Here is a 22,339-nt window from a genome sequence, read left to right as displayed (position 1 = left end):
ACCAAAAATGAATTAAATTTTAAAAATTACTTAAAAATTGTTGGACCACGTTTTAATCACCTGCGCATTGTAGTAGTCAATTTTGAAGCAATTTCGATTTAATTAATCAGGAAGCAAGCATTATAAAACGATAAGCTTATCCTGCTTCAATCACTGTCTCTCATTTCTTAGTTTCACCCTACTTTAAGCTCCATTCCTTTTACTCCATAAAATTTTCCCATCCCCAACACGTCAATTCTACAACATGAGTGATGAGAGTCATACCCAGATACAGAGGAGACTCTGTGATTACTGTAACCAGTCCACAGCTCTGTTATATTGCAGAGCTGATTCCGCCAAGCTCTGTTTTTCATGCGATAGGGAAGTTCACTCAGCTAACCAACTGTTTACTAAGCACTCTCGGTCACAGTTGTGTGACGCCTGTGACGAATCACCTGCTTCCCTCTTTTGCGAAACGGAGCAGTCTGTGTTTTGCTCGAATTGTGATTGGGAACGCCACAGGTGTTCGTTGCATAATAGGAGGCCTGTAGAAGTCTTCACCGGGTGCCCTTCGGTGAGTGAGTTGCTGAGTTTTCTTGGGATCGAGGATTTGGGTAACGATAAAGCTTCCTGTTGGAGTGAAGATGATGGGTTTCTTGATTTTTTGACTTGGGAATGTCCTTTGATTTCTGGGTTTGATGGAGTGATTGTTCCGAATGATATGGATCATGGGTTTAAGGCTACGGATGTTCCTCCTCTACCTAAGGTTAGTATCAAGTTTACTCCTTTATGTTGTTTTAGAAAATGAGAAAAAGTTGAAATTTCACAAGTTTGGAATTTTGGGATATGTATGTATTGCTCATAATACAAAACCATTTTCCTCGAGAATGTATACACCTTCAACTTTTGTAGTGAGCTGCGGAATTTTGGGATTTTAATCATCTTACGTTCATATAACCTAACTTCAAGTATTTTCCTCTTTTCAGCCTTGTTAAAAAATAGATACACCCCCATTTTAGGATAATATATACACATCTACTTGTATTTTACAACTTTTTTTTCTTTAATTTAACTAGTTTTTAAACTTGAAATTCATAAGTCAAATTAGTATTTTCTTTAGGTATATGTCTAACATCTTTAAAGTCAAATTAGTATTTTCTTTAGGTATATGTCTAACATCTTTAAAAAATTGATATGATGCTTATGTGACATTGACAATCAATAGCATGGTAACACGTGAAATTTTAAAAAATTATACATTTTTGTTTTTTTATTTCTTTGTCACATGTCATTATGCTATTGGTTATCAGTGTCACATCAACATATTTTAACGACATTAGCTAGATACCTTAAAAAGTATCAGGTTGATTTACGGTTTTCAAATTTAGATACTAGTTAAGTCTAAAAAAAAGTTTAGGTACTAAATAAGTGTAATTACAAACTTTAGGTACCTCCATATATATTAACCCTAAGATTTTATAATTTGTGACGTGTATGAAAGAAAAAGATTAATATTAAATTTATATTTATATTTATAAAAAAAATTCAAAGAATTGAATTATAAGTAGAGTGATTATTGCAACAATTAATAGGGCATAATTTCAACGTGCTTACGCATGTTATTTCTCTTATTTAACATTATCTTTAGTAAATGTGGTAAAAAAAAGTAAAAGACTAGAAAGCTAAAGAAAGTAAATAATTATTCATTATCCTGTTTGGATGGTTTAAACTAGTGATGGAAATGAAAGTTAAGTCATTTTAATGGTGTTTTTTTTTTGGATAAACAATGAAAAGGAAAGGAAATGATTAATTATAATGAATTTTTACAACTATAACATTTTCATAAAATTATTTATAAAAGAAATAACAAAAAAAAACATTTTTTATCTTAAAATTTATTTTAGTTTCCTTTCCTTAGCCTTCCACCCAAATTGGGGTAGATAAAAAATTTAACTTGAAGAAGAAAGTAAGGGATACTCACTTCTTTTTACTTTCCCTACCTAACTTATAAAGTCTATCCAAATTTCCTTTTCTTTTCTTCTCCTTCCCACCTTCATCCAAACATAGGTTAAGCGTTGAAGAGGGGTTAAAAGTAGAAATAAGTATTATATTAAGAAAAACAAGTAGTGGTAGAGTAAGTAAATCTTATTTAGGCTCATATTTAATCTTTAAACATCTCATTTTTAATTATTTTATTTAAGCATTTCATATAAAAATAGTTTAAGACGAAAACACCATTATGTTTATGTTCATTACTTTATTAAAAATTACTTTTTTAATAATTTATCTAACCAAGTTAATGTCAGCTTAACTTATGACACCAATTCAATCAAACACATTATATAAGTATATATAGATATCTATAAATTTAAGGGTTGGAAAAGGGTTATGGGAAAAAGTAAGTATTATATATATAAAGTAGAGTGGTAGAGTAAATAACTCTTCTTTAGGCTTGGGTTTAATATTTAAACTTCTCATATTTAGTTGTTTTGTTTAAGCATTTCATATAAAAATAGTAATGGGTTAATTATTTTTTGGGGCCTAAATTGGCAACTACTCTCATATTAAGGCCTAAACTTTTTTTTCCAAGTTAACCTATGAACTTGGTAATTTTCTTACATCGAGACATGAACTTTTTTGGGTCCAAGCTAATCCATGATATTTTCTTCAAAAACCCTAATGTTTAGGCCATAACTTGGGAATATTTACCAAGTTTAGAATTCTATATGGGAACAAGTGCCTAATTTAAGCTTCAATATGAGAATAATTACCAAGTTCATGAACTAACTTGGACCAATGTGAAAGTTGTTTCCAAGTTTAGGCTCCAAATAGTGATTTAACCCAATAGTAAAAAGATGAAAACATCATTATATTAATAACCAGTACTTTATTAAAAACTAGTTTTTTAGTAATTTCCCTAACTAAATTGATGTTGAGTTGACTCGTGACATCAACTCAATCAAACACATTATACAATCAACTCTCTCTGCAACGACCTCATTTGTTTGCCAAGATTTTGCCTGTTATAGAGAGGTAGCTATTATATACCTATAACAAAATTATTAGATGTACAGCATGTGCTTCTATCATTACTTTTATGCATATTTTATTTTACATTTTTTCATTTGACTAATTATGAAGTTTATAAATCTATTAAGTTCAATTAATTAGTATGAATTATCATAATTAATTAATCATGAGTTATTAAATTTAAGTATTCAATTTATAAATTTATGATATTCTAAATTCATACTAGAATATTTAATTAGGGAACTTAATAGTTTATTGAATTGATATGTTCACCCATGGTAGATTATTTCATTTAATAAAATATTATTAATATTTTTTCATGTGATATTTAAGCATTTTATTGAAATAATATTTTAACTAACATCATTTTTATTTAATAAATTATAATTAATAAATTTACTTATATAAAATAACTATAATTTTACTCTCTCTTTTAAAAAAAACTTCTAGACATTTATTAAAGTTGGTTGTTACATCCCACCTAACCACAACGTGATTGGTTATAAGGGTTGATGCCTTAAAGGTACTTTAATTGGAAAAGCAAATCAGAAATCCTAAAAAAGTAAACACAACCACAAAAACAACTAAAAACAAAAAACCAGCAGTAAAGAAACCCCTTTTCTAATTTGTAAAAATGAAACGACCTTACAAATTCTTCCACCCCACCTATCATCAATCATCAAATCGAGCTTCCGACCTTCCCACATCATCGAAAATGGCATATGTCTTATTAAACCTAGTCCGCTCCTTTCAATTTTTTGTTGTCGGAGTCAAAAATTGAACAAATCCTCCAGCAGCAAGAAAACCCATCTCACCTCGCACCTTGCATGGCTTCTCTGTTCCTCTCCACCTCCGCTTCCACCACCCTTGGTGCCTCTATCCAAAACATGGGAGTCGCATACCTTTTTCCTTCTTCGGCTAACAAGTGGGTTGCGTCATTCCCTTGGTGTGGTATGTATTTGAATTTTACTAATATAAAACTATTAACCCATTCTTTAATCTCATTAATCAAAAAAACTTACTGTTGATATGTCCTTCTCATCAGACCTTAGTTTTTTAATGACTGTCAGTGCATCCCCTTCAACGATGATTTCTGGAAACAGAAGCTCTTTCATAATTGTTATGACTTGCAGACATGTCTTGGCTTTTGCTACTATTAGATCCGCCAAATTTTCAAATGGGTATGTACACGCAGCCATTATTAATCCCTCACTATTACGAACTAAGGCCCAAACTGTCACATGCTTTGAGAATCGATGAAATGTTGCATCAAAATTAACTTTTATTATGTCTCCTATTGGTGGCTCCCATCTAAAAATAACCGATTGTTAAATGGTTGACATCACCCCGTTCAAATTCTCAAGTTCTTGAACATAAGCTTTCACAAAACCTATCACCCCAAATGCATTTTGATGAGCCCTTTCATGGTAAATAATGTTGCAATTGTGTCATACTACCCAAAAAATAATCCCTCACATTTTGCATGTGCCTAAACTGTTATTCACAAATTCTTGGGCTAACCATAACTTCCAATTGTTTGTTCTATTGGAGGCTGAAAATGACATTTCCAGCTCCTGTAGAATTTGGTTTGTAATTGGGCACTCTCTAAACACATGCTCGACCGACTCCTTAGCCCTCCGACAGACAGGACAATAGTTCACCGCAACAATGCTCCTTGCTTGGAGAGTACCAAAAGTAGGCAAATAATTATTAGCAATGTTCCAACATGTAAATTTGATTTTGTTAGCAACATCTAGGCTCCACAGCTTTTTGCAAAAAACCTTTAGCATTGTATTTTGATTTGTTGCATCATTTGTTGTTGTATCACTATTTTGTGCCATAAGCCACTTGTAGCCACTCTTGGCCAAATAAACCCTAGTATTATCTCCTTGCCACACCAGCTCATCCGTTTGATCAAACAGAGAGAGTGGAATTGACACAGTTTTATTCACCTGCTCACTATCAAATAGCTTATTCTGCACATCCAATTTCCAGGTAGTCGAATTTGCATCAATCAAGTCTGCCACTAATGTACAATTAATATTGATGTCCTAACCCCTTACCCTTCCTTATATAGGTCTTGGCAACTATGAATCATTCCAAATATTTATCACCTCCCCACTGCCTACCTTCCACCCACAGTCATTCTCTAAAAGCCTTCGAGCACCCCAAATGCTCCGCCAGGTATATGAAGGGTAAGACCTTAATTTTTAACTCATAAAATCACATGTCTGATAATATTTAGCTCTTACAACATGAGCAAACAAGCTATCTAGCTTCGTCAATAGTCTTCATGTCCGTTTCACTAATAATGCTATATTAAATTTACCTAAATCCCAAAAGCCTAAGCCACTATCACATTTCAACATACATAATAGTTTCCATTGGCACTAATGTATCCCCCCTCTTTGTTCTACTATTGCACCACCAAAATTTACTCATAATACCGTTTAACTCCTGATACAAAGTAATCGGTAATAGAAAACACTGCATAGCATATATCAGGATTGCTTGCAAAATTGATTTAACAAATACCTCGTTTTCCCCCTGTCGAAAGAAGTCGCACATTCCAACTCTCTATGTGCTTGAGAAACCTTTCTTTAAAAGTAACAAACACTTCCTTCTTGCTTCTTTTAATAAGTGTCGGCAGACCCAAGTACTTTTCTAGATTACTGAAAACCCGAACACTCAACACATCCCCAATTCGCTCTTACAACATGCTATCATCATTCCTACTAAAATAAACAAGTGACTTATCAATATTAACCACTTGGCTAGAAACCCCTTCATACTCTAATAGAATCGTTTGTATTGTACTTGTGCCCTCCTCACTTGTTTTACCAACAAGAATACTATTATCAGCAAAAAGCAAATAAGTCACTATCAAACCCCGCCTTCCCACTCTTTCTCCTAGAATTGAACCCTCCTCTTTCGCCAAATTAAGCAAGCTCGATACCCTCTCTACACAGATGAGAAATAAGTAAGGGTTTAAGGGATCCACTTGTCTTAGTCACGAGTAGGCCAAAAAAATCCCCTTAATCCTATTAAAAATAATTGAATATGACACCGTTTTCACACACTTCATCACAAGCTCAATCCACCTTCTGATAAAACCCATATGTTCCATCATTCTTTCCAAAAAAAACCCACTCTACCTTATCACAGACCTTACTCATATCCAGCTTTAATGTAAACGATCCCCTCGAACCCCTCTGTTTCTTCTTGAAAGCGTATAACTTATATGTTATAATTATATTACCTGATATTTTCCCTCTAGGGGCAAACACCCCTTGAGCTTCATCAATAAAGACATCCAGAACCTTTCTCAATCTATTGGCTATTCTCTTGGCTACAATCTTATAAAGAACATTACAAAATAGGCCTAAATTGTTCATTCGGAGTTCCTACTTTAGGTATGAGAACTATATTCGTATAATTTATAACATCAACCTCCCTTACCCCATTTAGAACATCAATGCAATACCGAAATACCTCCTTACCAACAACATGCCAATATTTCTGGAAAAAATAAAGTTGGGAACCCATCCATACTTGCTACCTTCAAAGGTGTCATACCTTTAACTGCCTCTCTCACCTCTTCTTCTTTAAAATCCACTACCAACTCTTCATTCATGCTTTCTGAAATACTAGGTCGTACACTGGACAACATGTAAGCATAGCTTATTACCGAAGTCATTGTGAATATCTCCTTAAAATAATAGGTCGCAATATTCGCCATCTCCTCATCTTCTATTACCCATACCCCACTCATATCTGTCAATCCCTTAATAGTATTCTTTCTCCTACGAAAAGATGCACATCTATGAAAGTAAGTCGTGCTCTGATCTCTAAATTTGAGCCAGTTTACTTTTGCTCGTTGTTCCTAGAACAATTCTTCTTTGTCTACTTATATATTCAATGCAAGCTTGACTTTAGTTAACTCAATTAAACAACTCTAATCGGGGTCGACTGAATTTAACTCTTCCAACCGGAAATTCAACTCTGTAACATTTTGCTTCCTCTGTCAATAGCTCTCTTTCGTCTACCTACTTAATTCATTTCCTAATTTCACCAATTTTGTTGGCACACCCAATCTAGACGACTCCCAAAAATACCTAATTTGTTCCTCACATATATTCTCAAGTACCCAATCAATACTGAATCAGAATCAATTTCGTTCTCTTATCATCCAACTCTTATCATTCCCTATAGTATCAACCAACACCCAATAATGATCAGAAAAGCTATGAGTGATATGATTAACATTATAACCTGAAAAAGGTCTCCACCAAGTCGAGTTTGCTACCCCTTGATCCAACTATTCCCGTACATTATTTTCTTATAGGCATCCTCTTTCCCAGGAAAGTCATTGACCTGAGAACCTCAAGTCACTTAGATTACACTCCTCAAGAGCCATCCAAAACCTTTCCATTCTTCGTCCCTCCCTAAACTATACCCCTCGCTTCTTGAATGAATACATGATATCATTAAAATCTCTTAATACTAACCACGACAACAAAGTATCCTTACCTAACATTTTTAAAAGGTTTCATAATTCATCTATTCTCTCATCTAGAGCCCTATAGAACCCAATACACCTCCATTTGTCCGTCCCATCCCCTTGATCAATCTCAACATCAATATGCGAAACTAAGTAGCTTCTTAGTTGAATAGTACACCCGTTATTCCAACCTAAACATAGTCCACCTCTAGAACCATCCACATCAACCTTTATACCATTAGAAAACCTACACCTTTCTTTAATATGCTTTATTCTCCTAGCACTTAGCCTTATTTCAATTAGAAACAATATCTGGGGATTTATTTATCTTAGTTTATTTTTGAGACATCTAATTGCCCGTGGATGCCCCAATCCATGAACATTCGAACTAAGGATTTTCATTATTCTTGACTGACCTGCTTGAAAGTGGGCGCCTATAATTTATTAGAAGCACCCAACTTCGACAAACCCACATTAACAAAACCATTTAGATTCCTTGCATGAGTACGTTGTCTTTTCTTTCCATCAACCACCTCCAAAGGGTTATCCTTCATATATGAACCCAGATCCATACTCCTGTCCAAATTAGTCCCACCAAACACTCCCTCCATACCTATCTGAATTTGGGATTTGCATCTCTTGCAAGTTCTTACCACCCCTTTTCTACCCAAATTTCCTCTTAAAGGGCCTCTCCCCAAAATCTCCTCCCGTAACCATTTACTCACCGTCGCTGGCCCCATTTTTGATGTCTCCTTTAACAAATATCCTGTCCAAACTCCACTACTTGTGTCTCAAGTGTTACCCTCATTGGACAAAAGTCTTCCCCATGACCAAGCTTCCCACACTGAAAGCAAAACAACGTTAGCTTCTTATACTAAAAATAAGCATAAACCAAACAATTTTGATCCAACACAATTCTCTTCTTCCACTTCAGTAGAATCCGAACATCTACTTTTTCACATATTCTCATAAACTGAATGATCCCCCTTGAGATCAAAGCAGTGTCATACTCTAGAAAAGTACCGATGAAATTTCCAAACTGGCGCGCCATACCCTCTGACATAAATCTCATTGATAGATTGTGGATCTAAACCCAAAAAACTGAATAAATCAGAGGCACTTATAAAGGGTCCTTCCCTTGTTCCAGTTTGTGAAAAATAATCAAATGTCTATTAGATGTCCAGGGCATGCCGTCACTCATCCTTTTAGATCTATTTCATAATAAAATCGGAACAAGTACCTCTTTTCCCCAATATCTGAAATAGTAACTCCTTCCAGTGGATGCCATAGATCTGCAAGCATAATCCTCATCGAAGGGAAGTGCACCACACTATCTCTTAACACACTTCCCACCAAGCAAAGCCTGTAATCCTCTTCAATCACATTTTACCCCGGAATGATGTTTTTTCTTCCTCAAAAATATTCAAGTTGGTTAGATCCTCCTCCATTTTACCCCTTAGCAAAAGAATCATTAGGTTCGAATAACCCTTAAAAAAATTGTTAAACCCTAAGCAAACACCAAATAACGTGCTAACCAGCAGACGAAATCGTGTTATACCTTAATTAACTAACATACCTATGGGTTCCTTAATTAATTTACAATGAGATTTTTCCAATAATTCTTAAATGTTATTGGAATAACTATAATTTTACTTAAACAATATGATGTTATAAAAAATTAATTTAATAAATACTTCTATAAAAACTTTTGTTATAGCGAAATGCTAATTCTATTATAAAGAAGACTAAACCAGAGGCAAATCTAGGGGGCTGGCAGGGCCCCGGCCCCCCTCAAATGGAAAATTACTATTTAGTCCCTTTAAAATTTTTTAAAGTTTTAAATTAGTAAAAGTAAAATTACACTTTAGCCCCCCTAAAATTATAAAAATTTGATTTAATCCTTTAAAAATTATAAAGATATAGACCATACAAAATTAAAATTTCAGTCAACCACCCTAAAAAAATTGTTCTAGCTTCTCCCCTAACTGAACCTATATGTATATGGACAAATTAAAGGATGTTGTGCTGCGAAAGTATTTTTCTCTTTTGACTGCTACTAAAAAATAGATACACTCTCAAGTTTTTTCTACAACTCGGAAGTGAGCATAGGAGCACTTTTGAAGCCGCTGAAGGACGCAACCATTAGGCTCTATGTAGATAGAGCATTCATGCCGTTGTTCGAACTCAAACCATTCTACCACTTAGACGAGAAATTTTAGGTTATGTCTTTGTGTTTTAGAAAATCATGAGAGTGAGGTTTGTGAAATTTTGTGTTTAAGTTGATAAGGTGATTTTATTGAGATTTGGCTGCCCTTTTTTTGGATATGGTTGTTTAGGAATTCCAGTAAAAAATGGATGAATTGTTTACCATTAACTGTAAATTTCTTAGCTTTTTCTGCACCGTGTCATATAAATGATGAAATTGGCAATTAACTTGAATGAACTATTTTTGAATCAGAATCGTAATTCATCTTGTGGACAACATAAAGAGGAGATTTTCCATCAGCTGCATGAACTGGCAAAATCAGATCCCACCCTCACCTTTCAAAAAACTGATTTGCAGTCGCTGATACCTGAGACTGATCATTTTCAGCCAGCAAGTATGCAAACAAGTTGCAATAATGATGCAGTTCCTGTTTCATGCCCTGCTTTAGAGGTTTGCATTTTCTTTTCCTCTCTTGTTTGTTAGAGTAGTTATCAAAATGGTTAGAACTATTATAGTTAAGGATGGTTATTGTTAGCAGTTAGTCTGTTAACATTAGTTACTTTACTTTACGTATGTCTATAAATGCATGAGTTATCTGCATGCATTTAATGCGAAATAATAAAAAGAGAGAATATCTCTTTCTTGAATATTGTTGTAGTCTAACATGGTATCAGAGGTAAGTTGTTTCTTGGTGTTATTCACTTGAATATCTGCTGTGCATGTTCAATATGGCTTGTAGTTCTGTTGATGGCGTTGTCGACAGTAGGATCTTTTCAACAAAGAAGATCAGCATTCTTCTTGATGATAGTAACTATTTGTTATGGCGACAGCAAGTTCTCTTGGCAGTCAAAGCACATAAGCTTCAACGTTTCTTAGACGAGAATCAAGATCCTCCCACTCAGTTTCTTTCAGATGACAGCGGTGGTTGTTGTGAGAATCCGGAGTTTACACATTTTGAGTAACAGGACAGTGCGCTTGCGTCATAGCTGTTATCTTCTATCAGTCCATCTGTTCTGCCTCACCTTATTGGCATGGATACAAGTGCAAAGATCTGGAAAGCGGTTGTCACTTTGTATGAGAGTAAAACCACTTCCAAGTTGATGTTTTATCGGCGGACTTTGCACTCCCAACGCAAAGGTGAGTTGAGCATGAAAAACTTCTTGGTCAAGATTAAAGGCTGTTGCGTTCATCTTGCCAGCTGTGGTGAGATCATCAGTGAGCACGAGCATATCACTGCGATTCTAAATGGTCTTTCTCCATACTATGAATCTGTTATTACAATTGTTACATCAAGTCAGGCGCCCTACACAGTTCAAGGAGTAATATCCATGCTTCTTGATGCTGAAGTGCGACAACAACTTGCGAGTACTGAAATATCTAGTTCGGCTAACGTGGTGTCTCATCAATCATCTGACTCCACAGTTTCTAATGATCCCATCCCTTCTTATCAACCGTCTATAAGCCGGGGGCGTGGGTGAGGTCATTCTTCTCACTCAAAGATTCAATGTCAGTTGTGTGGGAAGGCTGGTCATCTTGTTGATCGCTGTTACCATCGATTTGACTCTTCCTACAAAAGTAACAACTACAGGCCCCCCACAAGCAAATATTTGCATGGTTGGGTCCGGTTCTTCTGCTACACCCTGGTTCCCTCCTTCTCAACCTCAATGGAGTTCACCAAGTTGGTGTTTTCCCACTCTTCCATCATCTGGTTGGACTAATCCGTTTGTTGGTAGTCCTCCACAACAGGCCCCTATGCCTTCCTCTAGCACAGCTTCAGCACCGTCTCAGGCATATGTAACGACTCCTGAAACTGTAGTCGATAATTCCTGGTATCCGGATTCAGGTGCCACGCATCATTTGACAAATTCAGCCAGTTCCATTGGTGATACTGGATCCTTCAAAGGGCCAGGTAAGGTGTTTGTTGGAAATGGCTCAGCTTTACTTGTTATGTCTGCATGACAGTCGTCCTTGCTTGCTTACTCTCGACCTCTGTACATGCGATCCTTGTTACTCGTTCCTAGAATTACTAAAAATCTCTTATATGTCTCCAAGTTTGCTAAAGACAATCAGGTCATGTTTGAATTTTTCCCTAATCAGTGTCAGGTGCGTGATTTGAAGACAAGGGAGATTTTACTTTGAGGCTCCGTTCATCATGGGTTATACAGACTTTATATCAATCAGTCTACTAGAACTCATGTGCCTTCTAAGTCTGTTCAGTGTTTTTCGACTAGTGTCAGACTTCCTCTTAGTGTTTGGCACTATCAATTAGGACACCCCTGTCGTGCTAATCTTACAAAAACACTTATACGATGTAATATACCATTTACTGATAGCAATAAATTTGTTGATTGTGTTGCATGTCATCTTGGTAAGGAATGTAAGCTCCCATTTTCTAAATCAACAACTGTGTATACATTGCCTCTACAACTGGTTGTGGCTGATGTTTGGGGACCAGCTCTGGTTGCTTCTAATGACTTTCGGTATTATGTTGCCTTCACTGATGCCTATTCTCGGTATACATGGCTTTATTTTCTGAAGAACAAGTCTGATGTTCTAACTGTATTCTCATAGTTTCACCGCCAAGCTGAAAGAATACTTGGTACAAAGCTCAAGTCTCTACAGACATATGGGGGAGGGGAGTTTCAGGTGTTGAAAAGTTATCTGAATCAACAAGGTATTTTGCACCGGCTCACTTTTCCCTACACATCTGCTCAGAATGGTCTTATTGAGCTCAAACACAGACAAGTTGTTGAAGCAGGTCTTTCCATGTTAGCTCATGCATCAATGCCTCTGATGTTTTGGAACGAAGCCTTCTGCAGTGCTGTATTCTTGATCAACAGGTTACCTTCTCATCCTTTGGGTGATGTCTCACCACATGAAAAATTATTCCAAACAAAACCCGATTACTCTTACCTTAGAATTTTTGGTTGTTTATGCTTTCCCAACCTTTGACCGTTTACCAAAGCAAAGTTACAATTTAGGTTAATACCCTGTGTCTTTCTAGGATACTCTTCAGTACATAAAGGTTATAAATGTAAAGATTCCAATGGTAGAGTCTATGTTACCCGTCATGTCACTTTTAATGAAAGCACTTTTCCATACAAAACTCCGTTTCCAATAGCTACATCACCTACATCTAGTCCACAAGTCAGTGCTAAGCTTTTGGTTTTACCTTCTCCTCATGTGTCGTGTCCTAGTACTCTGCCTACACCTCCACCAATTATGTCATCTACTTCCACTACACCTGTCCCTTCGCAATCAATGTCTCACTCACAGTCTGCCTCCCATAATATAACGCATAGTCAACCTACTTCATTCATGTCACCTATGTCATCTTCTTCTCAACAACCAGTGCCACCCCCTCAAACCGCACCTATATCGTCTTCCCCTCGACAACAAAAGCAACCTCTTCAACCCATCACCCTCAACAACCATAACATGGTTACCAGAAGCAAGGCTGGGATTTTTAAGCCAAAGGCATATCTTAGTACGGCAGCTTCATCACCAAGAGATGATCCTTCTAACATTCATGAGGCAATGGTGTTTGAGTGTTGGCAGACAGTAGTTTACAATGAGTTACAAGCTTTGGCTCGAAATAGTACCTGGACCCTTTATTCCCTTCTAGAGAATCGGAGAGCAGTAGGGTGCAAATGGTTGTTTAAAGTTAAAAGAAAGTCTGACGGATCCATTGACAGATACAAGGCTCGGTTAGTTACAAAAGGATTTTCTCAACATGCCGGGTTTGATTTTCATAATACGTATAGTCCAGTGGTTCGAGCTTCCACCATTCGCACTGTTCTTTCACTTGCAGTTATGCAGGGGTGGTCTCTACGCCAAGTTGATATCAACAATGCTTTCCTTAATGGCGAGCTCACTGAAGAAATATACATGGAACAACCTCCTGGCTTTGAAGTTCCAGGTGTTTCTGGTCAGAAACTGGTGTGCAAGCTGAATAAAGCATTGTATGGTCTGAGACAAGCTCCTCGTGCTTAGTTTTAGACTCTTAAGGAGTACCTCGTGAATCAACTAGGTTTTCTTGCGTCTAAAGTTGATTCCTCTCTGTTCATCCGAGTGTCTGAAGGGAAGTGTCTCCTACTCATGGTCTATGTCGATGATATTGTGGTTACTGGAAGTCATGATCAAGACATAGAAGATGTTGTGCATCGTCTTCATAGCAAATTTGCTCTCAAGGACATGAGAGTGCTCAGTTTTTTTTTGGTATTGATGTTTGACGCACATCACAGGGGCTAATGCTCAGTCAAAAGAAATATGTTACTGAACTCCTTGAGAAAACTGGAATGTTTGGAGCAGCATCCACGCCAACACCTATGGTAAGCATGCCCAAGCTAGTAGCTTCAGATGACAGTTCTCCATTCTCTGATGTGCACTTGTATAGAAGTGTTGTGGGCATGCTTCAGTATGTTTGTATTACACGACCCGACTTGTCATTCTGTACCAACAAACTTAGCCAATACATGAGTGCTCCAAGTGATACTCACTGGAGAGCTATCAAACGTGTATTAAGATATTTGGCTGGCACTATGGATCATGGACTGTGCCTTACAACAGGACAACTAGAACTGGTGGGTTATTCCGATGCTAACTAGGCCTCCTTCATCGAAGATCGTCGATCTACTTCCGGATATGTGGTATATCTTGGTTCAAATCCTGTGGCTTGGTGTTCAAAGAAACAGTCAGTAGTTTCTAGGTCCTCTGCTGAAGCAGAATATCGCAGCTTAGTTAACTGCGTGTCTGAACTCTTATCGATTCAATAGTTGTTGAATGAAGTTGGAATGCCGCTGTCTAAGATACCAATCATCTGGTGCGACAACTCTTCGACAGTGTCAGTTGCTGAAAATCCCACTCATCATACCAAAATGAAGCATGTTGAAATAGACCATCATTTTGTTCGTGAAAAGATTCTTGTTGGTTACTTACAAGTCAATTTTGTTCCCTCTGCTCAACAAATTGCAGATGTCCTCACAAAACCGATCACCCCTAAACTATTTTCATCCTTCAGACGTGTTCTTCGAGTGCTGCCATCAAGAGAACTTTGTAGTACAAAAACAAACAGGCTAGGGGAATGTTAGAGTAGTTATCAAAATGGTTAGAACTGTTATAATTAAGGATGGTTATTGTTAGCAGTTAGTCTGTTAACATCAGTTACTTTACTTTACGTATGTCTATAAATGCATGAGTTATCTGCATGCATTTAATGCGAAATAATAAAAAGAGAGAATATCTCTTTCTTGAATATTGTTGTAGTCTAACACTGTTAACTCGTATGTTGTTGTCTTCTCTTGATATATGAAACATTCTATGGAACATTCTCAATATACAACATTGGGTCTTTTTATTATTATTTTGATTCTAGATCAATAGATGTTTGTTTATTGGTCTTTGTTGTCATTTAGGAGAGTTTAAGTTGACAATTAGATCAGCAGAAAAGCATATTTATGGTCCCTTCTATCCTTTTATTTTATGTCTAAACAAACAAAACTTATTGTTGCGGCAAAAGTACCCTATAGGTCCTTGTACCATAGAGCAGAGTGCATGTTAGTCACTTTTAAAATGAGCACAAAGGTCCTTGTAAGTTAGAAAAACAAGTGTTGTAATAGTTGAAAAAGCTATTGATTTTAGGATGTGGTTTTAGTTTGAAATATGGCGTGGCGTGTGGATTCTACTTATTGTTTTTATGATTCCATGTGTCATGCTTGTATTTATGACTGTTGTTGTCACTGCTTGTGTTACAGCTGCTTTTATCACCTCTTACATCATCATTGTTTTAATGATGATTAAGACTTGATTAAGACTTTTTGTCTTCTTCATTAATGGTTGCTTCCATCATGATCTATCCATCATATTCAGGTTGAAGCCTGATATGGCTTAAAGTTTATGGTGATGATGGATTTCAGCATTTAATCTTCTGTGATTAGTGAAAACAGAACAGCTAATCTAGTTTCTCTTGATGCAGACAAGTCCGTTACAGTGCTTGAAATTCAATAATAATGTTGAGATCACCAATCAAGCACTCCTATATACCGAGGAAAATGCTAGGGTTGCTAATACACATGTAGATTGTAGCAGGAATATAGATGTGAATGATGGCCCTGAAGACCAACAAATGAAACCTCAAACTGGTGTAGGAACCATATCAGCACTTCCAAAGGTTGCTGTCCATGAGTTAAATAGCCAGGAGAGAGAGACTGCAATCTCACGTTACAAGGAGAAAAAGAAAACAAGGAGGTATTTTTTGCTTCACTTTGTTCCTTACCACTGATATCATTAACCTTTATTAGTAAGTAGCTGCGTTACTCGAAATTGGGTGTGAGTACCTGACATAGGTATTGAATATACTTTTTGTCATGCATACTCATATCCAGAGTCTAGAAAACATAACCCAACACATACATTTTTATTTTATTTCATAAAGAAATGTTACATACACATAAAAACCTTACATATGATGAATGTTTTTGGTTGAGAAAAACACTGTTTATGTGAAAACATTACAGATATGATAAGCACGTAAGGTATGAATCAAGAAAAGCTCGAGCTGAAAGCAGGACAAGAATTAAAGGCCGTTTCGCAAAGGTAAAGCGTTGAAAACCTTTGTGGTAAACTTGGGTTGGCTTTTTTGTTACTAGAAAATGTTTTTCCCTTCTGTAGTTGTTCTTCCTTAAGCCAAAGCTTTAGGGTATATATACCAGGTTGGTTTTTTACTTGTAGAGTTTAGCTTTTGTACATGTTATTTTGATTTGTAGAACTTTATATATAAATACTTGAAAGCTGAAAATTCGAAAAATATATCATTGTATATCGCTGTGTGCCCTTGTTCGACTTTGTAAGCTGATAGATTGTGCAGGAAAAAAAAAAGTAATTCAAATTACAATTTTTGGAGGGTTTAGACATAAAATCTGGGAAACTAGTTTTTTCTCTTTTTGGATGAGGGTATCACGGATCGAACTCGAGATTTGATTTCAACTAAGATTTTATGTCAATATACCACAATAGTTGATATGTAAAGAATTGGAAGAGAATAGGAAGAAATTAATACCTCCAATTAAATCTCCTACAAACATCCAATAGTTGCATGGTATAATCTCATCAATCCGACAGTAGTAGTTGCTATAGGTTGGAGACACCGAAGGCGTTAGTTCTAGGTACCTTGAGATTCATTCGGTATTTCTGTACTCTACTCAAATTCAGTATTGTCCACCATCAGCAGTTTAAACCTTTAAACTATTATATTTTATTATACTTTGTTCTTACGTATATTTTTTTTGGAAATACTAATAAATAAGATAAAAACAAAGAATAGGAATTTATTTGGATATGACACGTCCCTACTCAAAACGTAATAATAATTTTTAAGATAGAAACCAATAAAAAGGGGGCAGGCAACAAAAAGTGATGATAAAAGCATCATTCTTATTGTTATCAGCAATAGCAGTAGTATGTGATTAATTTTGCAGAAATATATAAGTCTGTAATGACACCACCAACATTATTTTAATAATGAGGGGTTCACTTTTAACAGAACTGTGAGCCCATCATTATAAGCACTGACGCCCATATCCTGGAGGCACTGTAACCTCAAAGAATTTGACCCTCTGCTTAGTAATAATGGTGATGGTGATGAGAAGAGGTGAAATCAGCAGTCAGCGGCAACAATCATAAGTAACAGAGAGAATATTAATGATGAAGCATGATCCCCCTATCCCTTCATAAATTACGCCCCAACGTGTGTGTGCCCCCATCGTCATCATCTCTTCCTCTAATTGGCCCAATTCTACATCAAGCCCCTCTAATATGTATTTATTTTTATAAAATTAATCCTTCTAAATCTTTTTGCTTTTGCTGTATTTTCATTTGTCTCTAATTCAATCAAATAATTTGATGATTTCGATATAATATTTATCCAATATGCATATACTACATCGCCATATGTTTAATAAGAAATAATATTATTTAATTCGAATATTATTAAAATGCATATAACTATTTTAATATCACCAAAATAAAAAATTTCAGACAATAATTAAATTTTAAATGAAAATAGCAATGAAATTCAAACAAAAATATTGAAGGTTAATGAATGCATCATTTTTTAAGGGTTGAAAATATTTAAGAACTTAAAGCTTTGATACAGATTCAATGAGGTTAGTCGAGGGACCAAAACATAATTTGAGCATTGAGAGAAAAGATAATAATTAAGATTTACTACCCCAAAAGGATAATACAAATGACGTAAACATCCAACATTATGCATGGTAACTATGGGGAAACAAATAAAATAAAATAAAAACTCTTGATTAATCCACAACTGGAGTTTCCATCTCTTTATCGATCCTTGTGTTTCCGATGGCTCCGCCAGCCACTACTAAAACGAACGGCGATGGAGCTCAAAACCATTTTACACCCTTCAATAAGGTCTGCAATTAGATTAAGCCAAGGGAATAGTGAGTAACATAAAGGAGCATGTACCTGATACATTGATTCTTGAGATTAAAAGAGTTTTTTCTAACATGTTGCCTAATTCTCAAGAGAGCTCTGATGCAAAATCTTCGTCCATCGTCCAAACAAATGGAGGCATATCGAACCTCGGCCCGGCAACAGATCTATATATGTAGAGCTTATCGACCGGGTCACTTTCTGCTCTTGAATCTGGAGGTCCCTTCTCGTCCATAACTTCGATATTCAACCTGGGCATCTTTTGACCTAGCATCTTACATGCTCCGAGACTCACAGAGCAAGAAGACATCCAAAGGGATCGCATTGTCTCCAGCTTTGCAGCGTTCGCTAATAGAGCCTTGTCCCCGAAGGGGCAGTTCATAATCTCCAGTTTCCGGAGACTTTCACACCCAGAAAGCACATGATGAAGTGCCAAATCGCTTTCTCCTGCAAAAGCCACAGACAGCATCTCTAGCTTTTTCGCATGCATCCCGATATATTCAAACACACAATCTGTGAGGAGACCAGAGAGGGAAAGGCGTCTCAGATCCTTGCAGTGCTCAACAATGGCTCCAAAACCTACATCAAGTGGCTGAAGGGTCCGGTAGTCGGCTATTTTTGGATCAAGAAGACAAAGACGAAAACGAGTGAAGTTCGGACAGTTCTGAGCAATGGTGACTAAAGCTGCATTAGACATTTGACGGCAAAAGTACAAAACCGACTGTAGCTTAGGACAACCCGAAGAAACAGCGACAAGGCCCTTTTCTGTCAAGGATACATTTGGCTCTTCCCCAAATGGATCAGATGGAAACACCCGCAATTCCTGTAGGTCCTTGCAACTAGATGCGAGCACTTCGAGTCCACTATCTTCAATGTAATCAAGTACCTGTGAGCACAACCAACCTAGCTTAAGAAAAATAACAGAAATAAAAGCAAGATACAATTCAATTATCAGAACATGTTCCCAGCACGGTTTAAATCGGACCCATAGGCCAATTAATGTTTTAATGTTTACAATAGGGTCTTATCTCACGCCAGTCCTAATCTTTTTACTATAGGTATAAATTCAAATGCATAATGATACAGTAATGGACTTACCAACATGCGTTGCAAACTCGGACATTGGCTTACAAGCTTGGTAAGATCGGGATTTTGTATGGGAGCGTAGCTTAAGTTCAATGATGTTAATCTGGAGCATACAGAGTAAATAACTGGAAGGTAAGCTGGGACTGCATCCCAAAACCCGGACAAGCTCTTTAATTCCTTGCAATTACAAAAAGCTTCAGCCAAGTTCGAGTACACGTCTGACCGTAGCTCAGCTGCATAGGTGCCAGTGCCAAATTCAATCAGCTGCGGTGCACGGGATAAAAGGTTGGCAATCTTATCGAGGGGCACTTCACGGTTGAGCAAAAGCCTCCTCAAGTTGGGACATCTACCAACTAGGCGCTCCAAGGCCGAGAAACTAACGTCATCGGATCCTAAGCAGGAAATGTTGAGAGACACAAGGGATGTGTATGTGTCAGGAAAATGGTTGAGCCAATGCCCACTCAAATCATCCACTTCACTGTCTCTCAAGTCCAGCTCTCTCAGATTCCTGTATCACAAAACCAGATTTGATTCATATAAACAAGGAATTAAAAAAATCGACCAAATCAAATACAAAATCAAGAAGAAAGTTTCTTTTTTACAATTGAACTTACAAGAGAAGAAATTTGCATATTCTTTAAGCATCTAATTGCTCAAACCATACAAGAAATAAAGTTCTAATCTAGGAACAAAAAACAAACAAATCCCAAGATGGAATTAAAATAACATACAAAGAAGGATAGAAAAAAAAAAGGAAAAATTTTGAAAAAAGAAATACGATAAGAATCTGCAGTACCAACTTGGAAAATCAGTCCCTACATCCTCAATTTACAAAATATATTATTCATCGTTATACAGCAAAAGCAAAGCCCACGTTTCCCAGACGTAACCGTTTAAAATCTGGAAAACAACCCCCGAAAAAGAATCTAGGGATAGCAAACAAGAACAAGGAATCCTAGGGGAAAAGGGGCATTTGAAGTGAACAAAACTCTACCCTTCTCAAAAATCACTAAGAAAACAGAAATGTAGCTAAAACCAAAAACAAAAATTGAATCTAACAAAGACCCAAGGTCCAATTCTTTGTCTAACTGAAAAGCAAAGAAAAAGCCAAACAAACGAAGTGAAAAAAGAGTTCATCAAACTCACTTGCAGCCAGCAGCAATAGCAGCGAGCCCATCAGTTGAAAACCCTTCACAAGAAAAGAGCACCAACACTTGCAAATTCGTAAACGACTTAGCAACAAGCTCCAGGCTCTCGTCCGTGACAACCATTCGCTTAAGCCGGATCTCTTCGAGCCATGGATAGGCTCCAGCCATTTTCGATATCCATGGAAGTACGTACCCGCCCCAACCGTCCGGTACCAGATTGAAGTCCGCGAAGTGTGGCTTCCCTTTTAGCTCAATGGATCTGATATCCGGGAACCGCCTGATCACCATCGTAGGGCTGACGGCGTAACAGTTCCCCACGAATATCTTCCTCCGACACCACCGTTCGATCTCGTACCACGATTTGCACACCAACGACGCTGCGTTCCGGTCCTTGACCGATTGTATGAACGAGAAAACGTGCTCCAAAATCTCGTCGGGGAACGAATACGCCGTTTTCTTCTGCATTTTGAAAAATCGAGAAAGAGAAACAAAAAACAAACACACACACACGCAAAGAGAAATTAAGCCTTTTTGGATTAAAAATATACAAAAAAAAAGATTTCTCTTTTTTGCCTTTCGGTTTGGCCGAAGTTTGGGGTTTTCTTAAGCTTTAGAGTTCATTTTCAGATCTGAAACGCCATTAATGAAGGTTACAGTGAGAGCAGAGGTTAAGGAGCTATAAAGAGAGAGAAAGTGAAGTGATATGACAGATACAAGGTGAGAGAGGATAAGAATTTTTTTTGATGTGTTGAGAAGAAGGGTTAGATTTTAACAATGGTTAAATATGTCATGTCAAATTAGGTCTAATTCTAGGTTTAGTCCCTTTACTATGTTGAAATTTTGAAATTTATCTCTATGTTTTTGTTTACATAACTTTGTAAATTGACAACCTCAATTGTTACTTATATTAAACTAGAAAAGGGGTTAAACATGATTGATTGAATTTTTATGTGATATAAATTGTATGATCGTATAATACAAAAGACTTCACGTCAACACTCTAACAATATCAACAAACAATTTTATCGAATTTAAATACACTAATGACATTATAAAAGTACGAGTAAGAAGTCAAGTGATAGGAAAAGATAGCCAATTAGGGTGATATTGTAAAAAATTTATAACAAATCATATCAAATTAAAATAAAACAAAATGATTAAATGTCAAATTTTAGTATTACCGTGGACTAAACCAGAATTATAGCGAAAGGAAATATGAGGGTATCAATTTTTTGTGTGGGGATAACTAATGGACGTTTAAGATAGAGACACGTGGTGGGGGTGAGATGCGGGCCATATGATGGACGGTGGGAAGGGGAGATCTTATCCGTCGGCAACGAAGCGGAGCCGCAGAAAACGGGTGTATGGAAGAGCGTGTAGGGGCAGATGTTCGACGAGATTTTTGAGGAATATATCGGGAAGGAGATGGAGCGACGAGATATTGATACGAGGAGGGCTGATAAAATGTGGTGATGTGTAGGGGAGAGTGGTGGTGCAATGAATCCCATGATGCGCGTAGCACGGCTGGATCCGAGGGATCTCGATATGCGGGGACCACAATAAAAGGGATAAAATATTATTATAATAATAACGACAAAAAATTCATAAACACTTTGTTTGAGATTTCTCAATTTTGATTAATTCAAAATAATAATAATAATAATTAATAACTTAAATTTATGTAAAATGATTAGAACTGAAACATCAAAAACTTAACTTAAAAATTCGAGTCAGGATGATTTAATTAAAAGTATAGATGTTTACATTCATTTACCTAGCAAATGTTTACATTATTAAAACACATATTTATATATAAATTAATTCGAGTCTCGAGTTATATATAAATATGTGTTTTAATCATTTCAAATATTTTGATAAGATGTTGGTCAATTAATTTAAAATTTAAAGCGACCTGTCGATTTTCAAAAATAATAA

At 36.4% G+C, this 22,339-nt stretch overlaps 2 protein-coding genes across 3 annotated transcripts; one reads left to right on the top strand and one right to left on the bottom strand.

The window, feature by feature from the left end:
• The first annotated feature begins 89 nt into the window (after positions 1 to 89).
• Positions 90 to 16,533, top strand: LOC121220115 (zinc finger protein CONSTANS-LIKE 13). Its single transcript, XM_041099304.1, has 4 exons — positions 90 to 745; positions 9,969 to 10,166; positions 15,691 to 15,962; positions 16,232 to 16,533. Exons 1-4 carry the CDS (start codon positions 245 to 247, stop codon positions 16,320 to 16,322), a joined length of 1,062 nt encoding a protein of 353 aa, XP_040955238.1. The 5' UTR covers positions 90 to 244; the 3' UTR covers positions 16,323 to 16,533.
• A 1,377-nt stretch (positions 16,534 to 17,910) lies between these two features.
• Positions 17,911 to 21,270, bottom strand: LOC121220114 (protein TRANSPORT INHIBITOR RESPONSE 1). Of its 2 annotated transcripts, XM_041099303.1 has the most exons (4): positions 20,403 to 21,155; positions 19,269 to 19,764; positions 18,245 to 19,056; positions 17,911 to 18,151 (listed from the first exon to the last, which is right to left on the bottom strand). In XM_041099303.1, exons 1-3 carry the CDS (start codon positions 20,867 to 20,869, stop codon positions 18,259 to 18,261), a joined length of 1,761 nt encoding a protein of 586 aa, XP_040955237.1. In that variant the 5' UTR covers positions 20,870 to 21,155; the 3' UTR covers positions 17,911 to 18,151; positions 18,245 to 18,258. The 2 variants fall into 2 exon arrangements, with proteins under 2 accessions (XP_040955237.1, XP_040955236.1); XM_041099302.1 differs by having other exon boundaries at positions 17,911 to 19,056; positions 20,403 to 21,270.
• Between the last annotated feature and the right edge of the window lie 1,069 nt (positions 21,271 to 22,339).

The sequence above is a fragment of the Gossypium hirsutum genome, chromosome D08 (genome assembly GCF_007990345.1).
Source record: "Gossypium hirsutum isolate 1008001.06 chromosome D08, Gossypium_hirsutum_v2.1, whole genome shotgun sequence".
Taxonomy (NCBI): Eukaryota; Viridiplantae; Streptophyta; class Magnoliopsida; order Malvales; family Malvaceae; genus Gossypium; species Gossypium hirsutum.
Note: the sequence above shows the minus strand (reverse complement) of the source record. Positions and strands in the feature narration are given on the sequence as shown.

Bases quoted from the DNA above. Each gene is read 5' to 3' on its own strand.
- LOC121220115 (XM_041099304.1), top strand. From the start codon at position 245: ATGAGTGATGAGAGTCATACCCAGATACAGAGGAGACTCTGTGATTAC. The intron at 746-9,968 runs GTTAGTATCAAG...TTTTTGAATCAG, and splicing joins ATGTTCCTCCTCTACCTAAG to AATCGTAATTCATCTTGTGG. The intron at 10,167-15,690 runs GTTTGCATTTTC...CTCTTGATGCAG, and splicing joins TTTCATGCCCTGCTTTAGAG to ACAAGTCCGTTACAGTGCTT.
- LOC121220114 (XM_041099302.1), bottom strand. From the start codon at position 20,869: ATGCAGAAGAAAACGGCGTATTCGTTCCCCGACGAGATTTTGGAGCAC. The intron at 19,765-20,402 runs GTGAGTTTGATG...TTTGTGATACAG, and splicing joins GCTATTGCTGCTGGCTGCAA to GAATCTGAGAGAGCTGGACT. The intron at 19,057-19,268 runs GTAAGTCCATTA...TTGTGCTCACAG, and splicing joins CGAGTTTGCAACGCATGTTG to GTACTTGATTACATTGAAGA.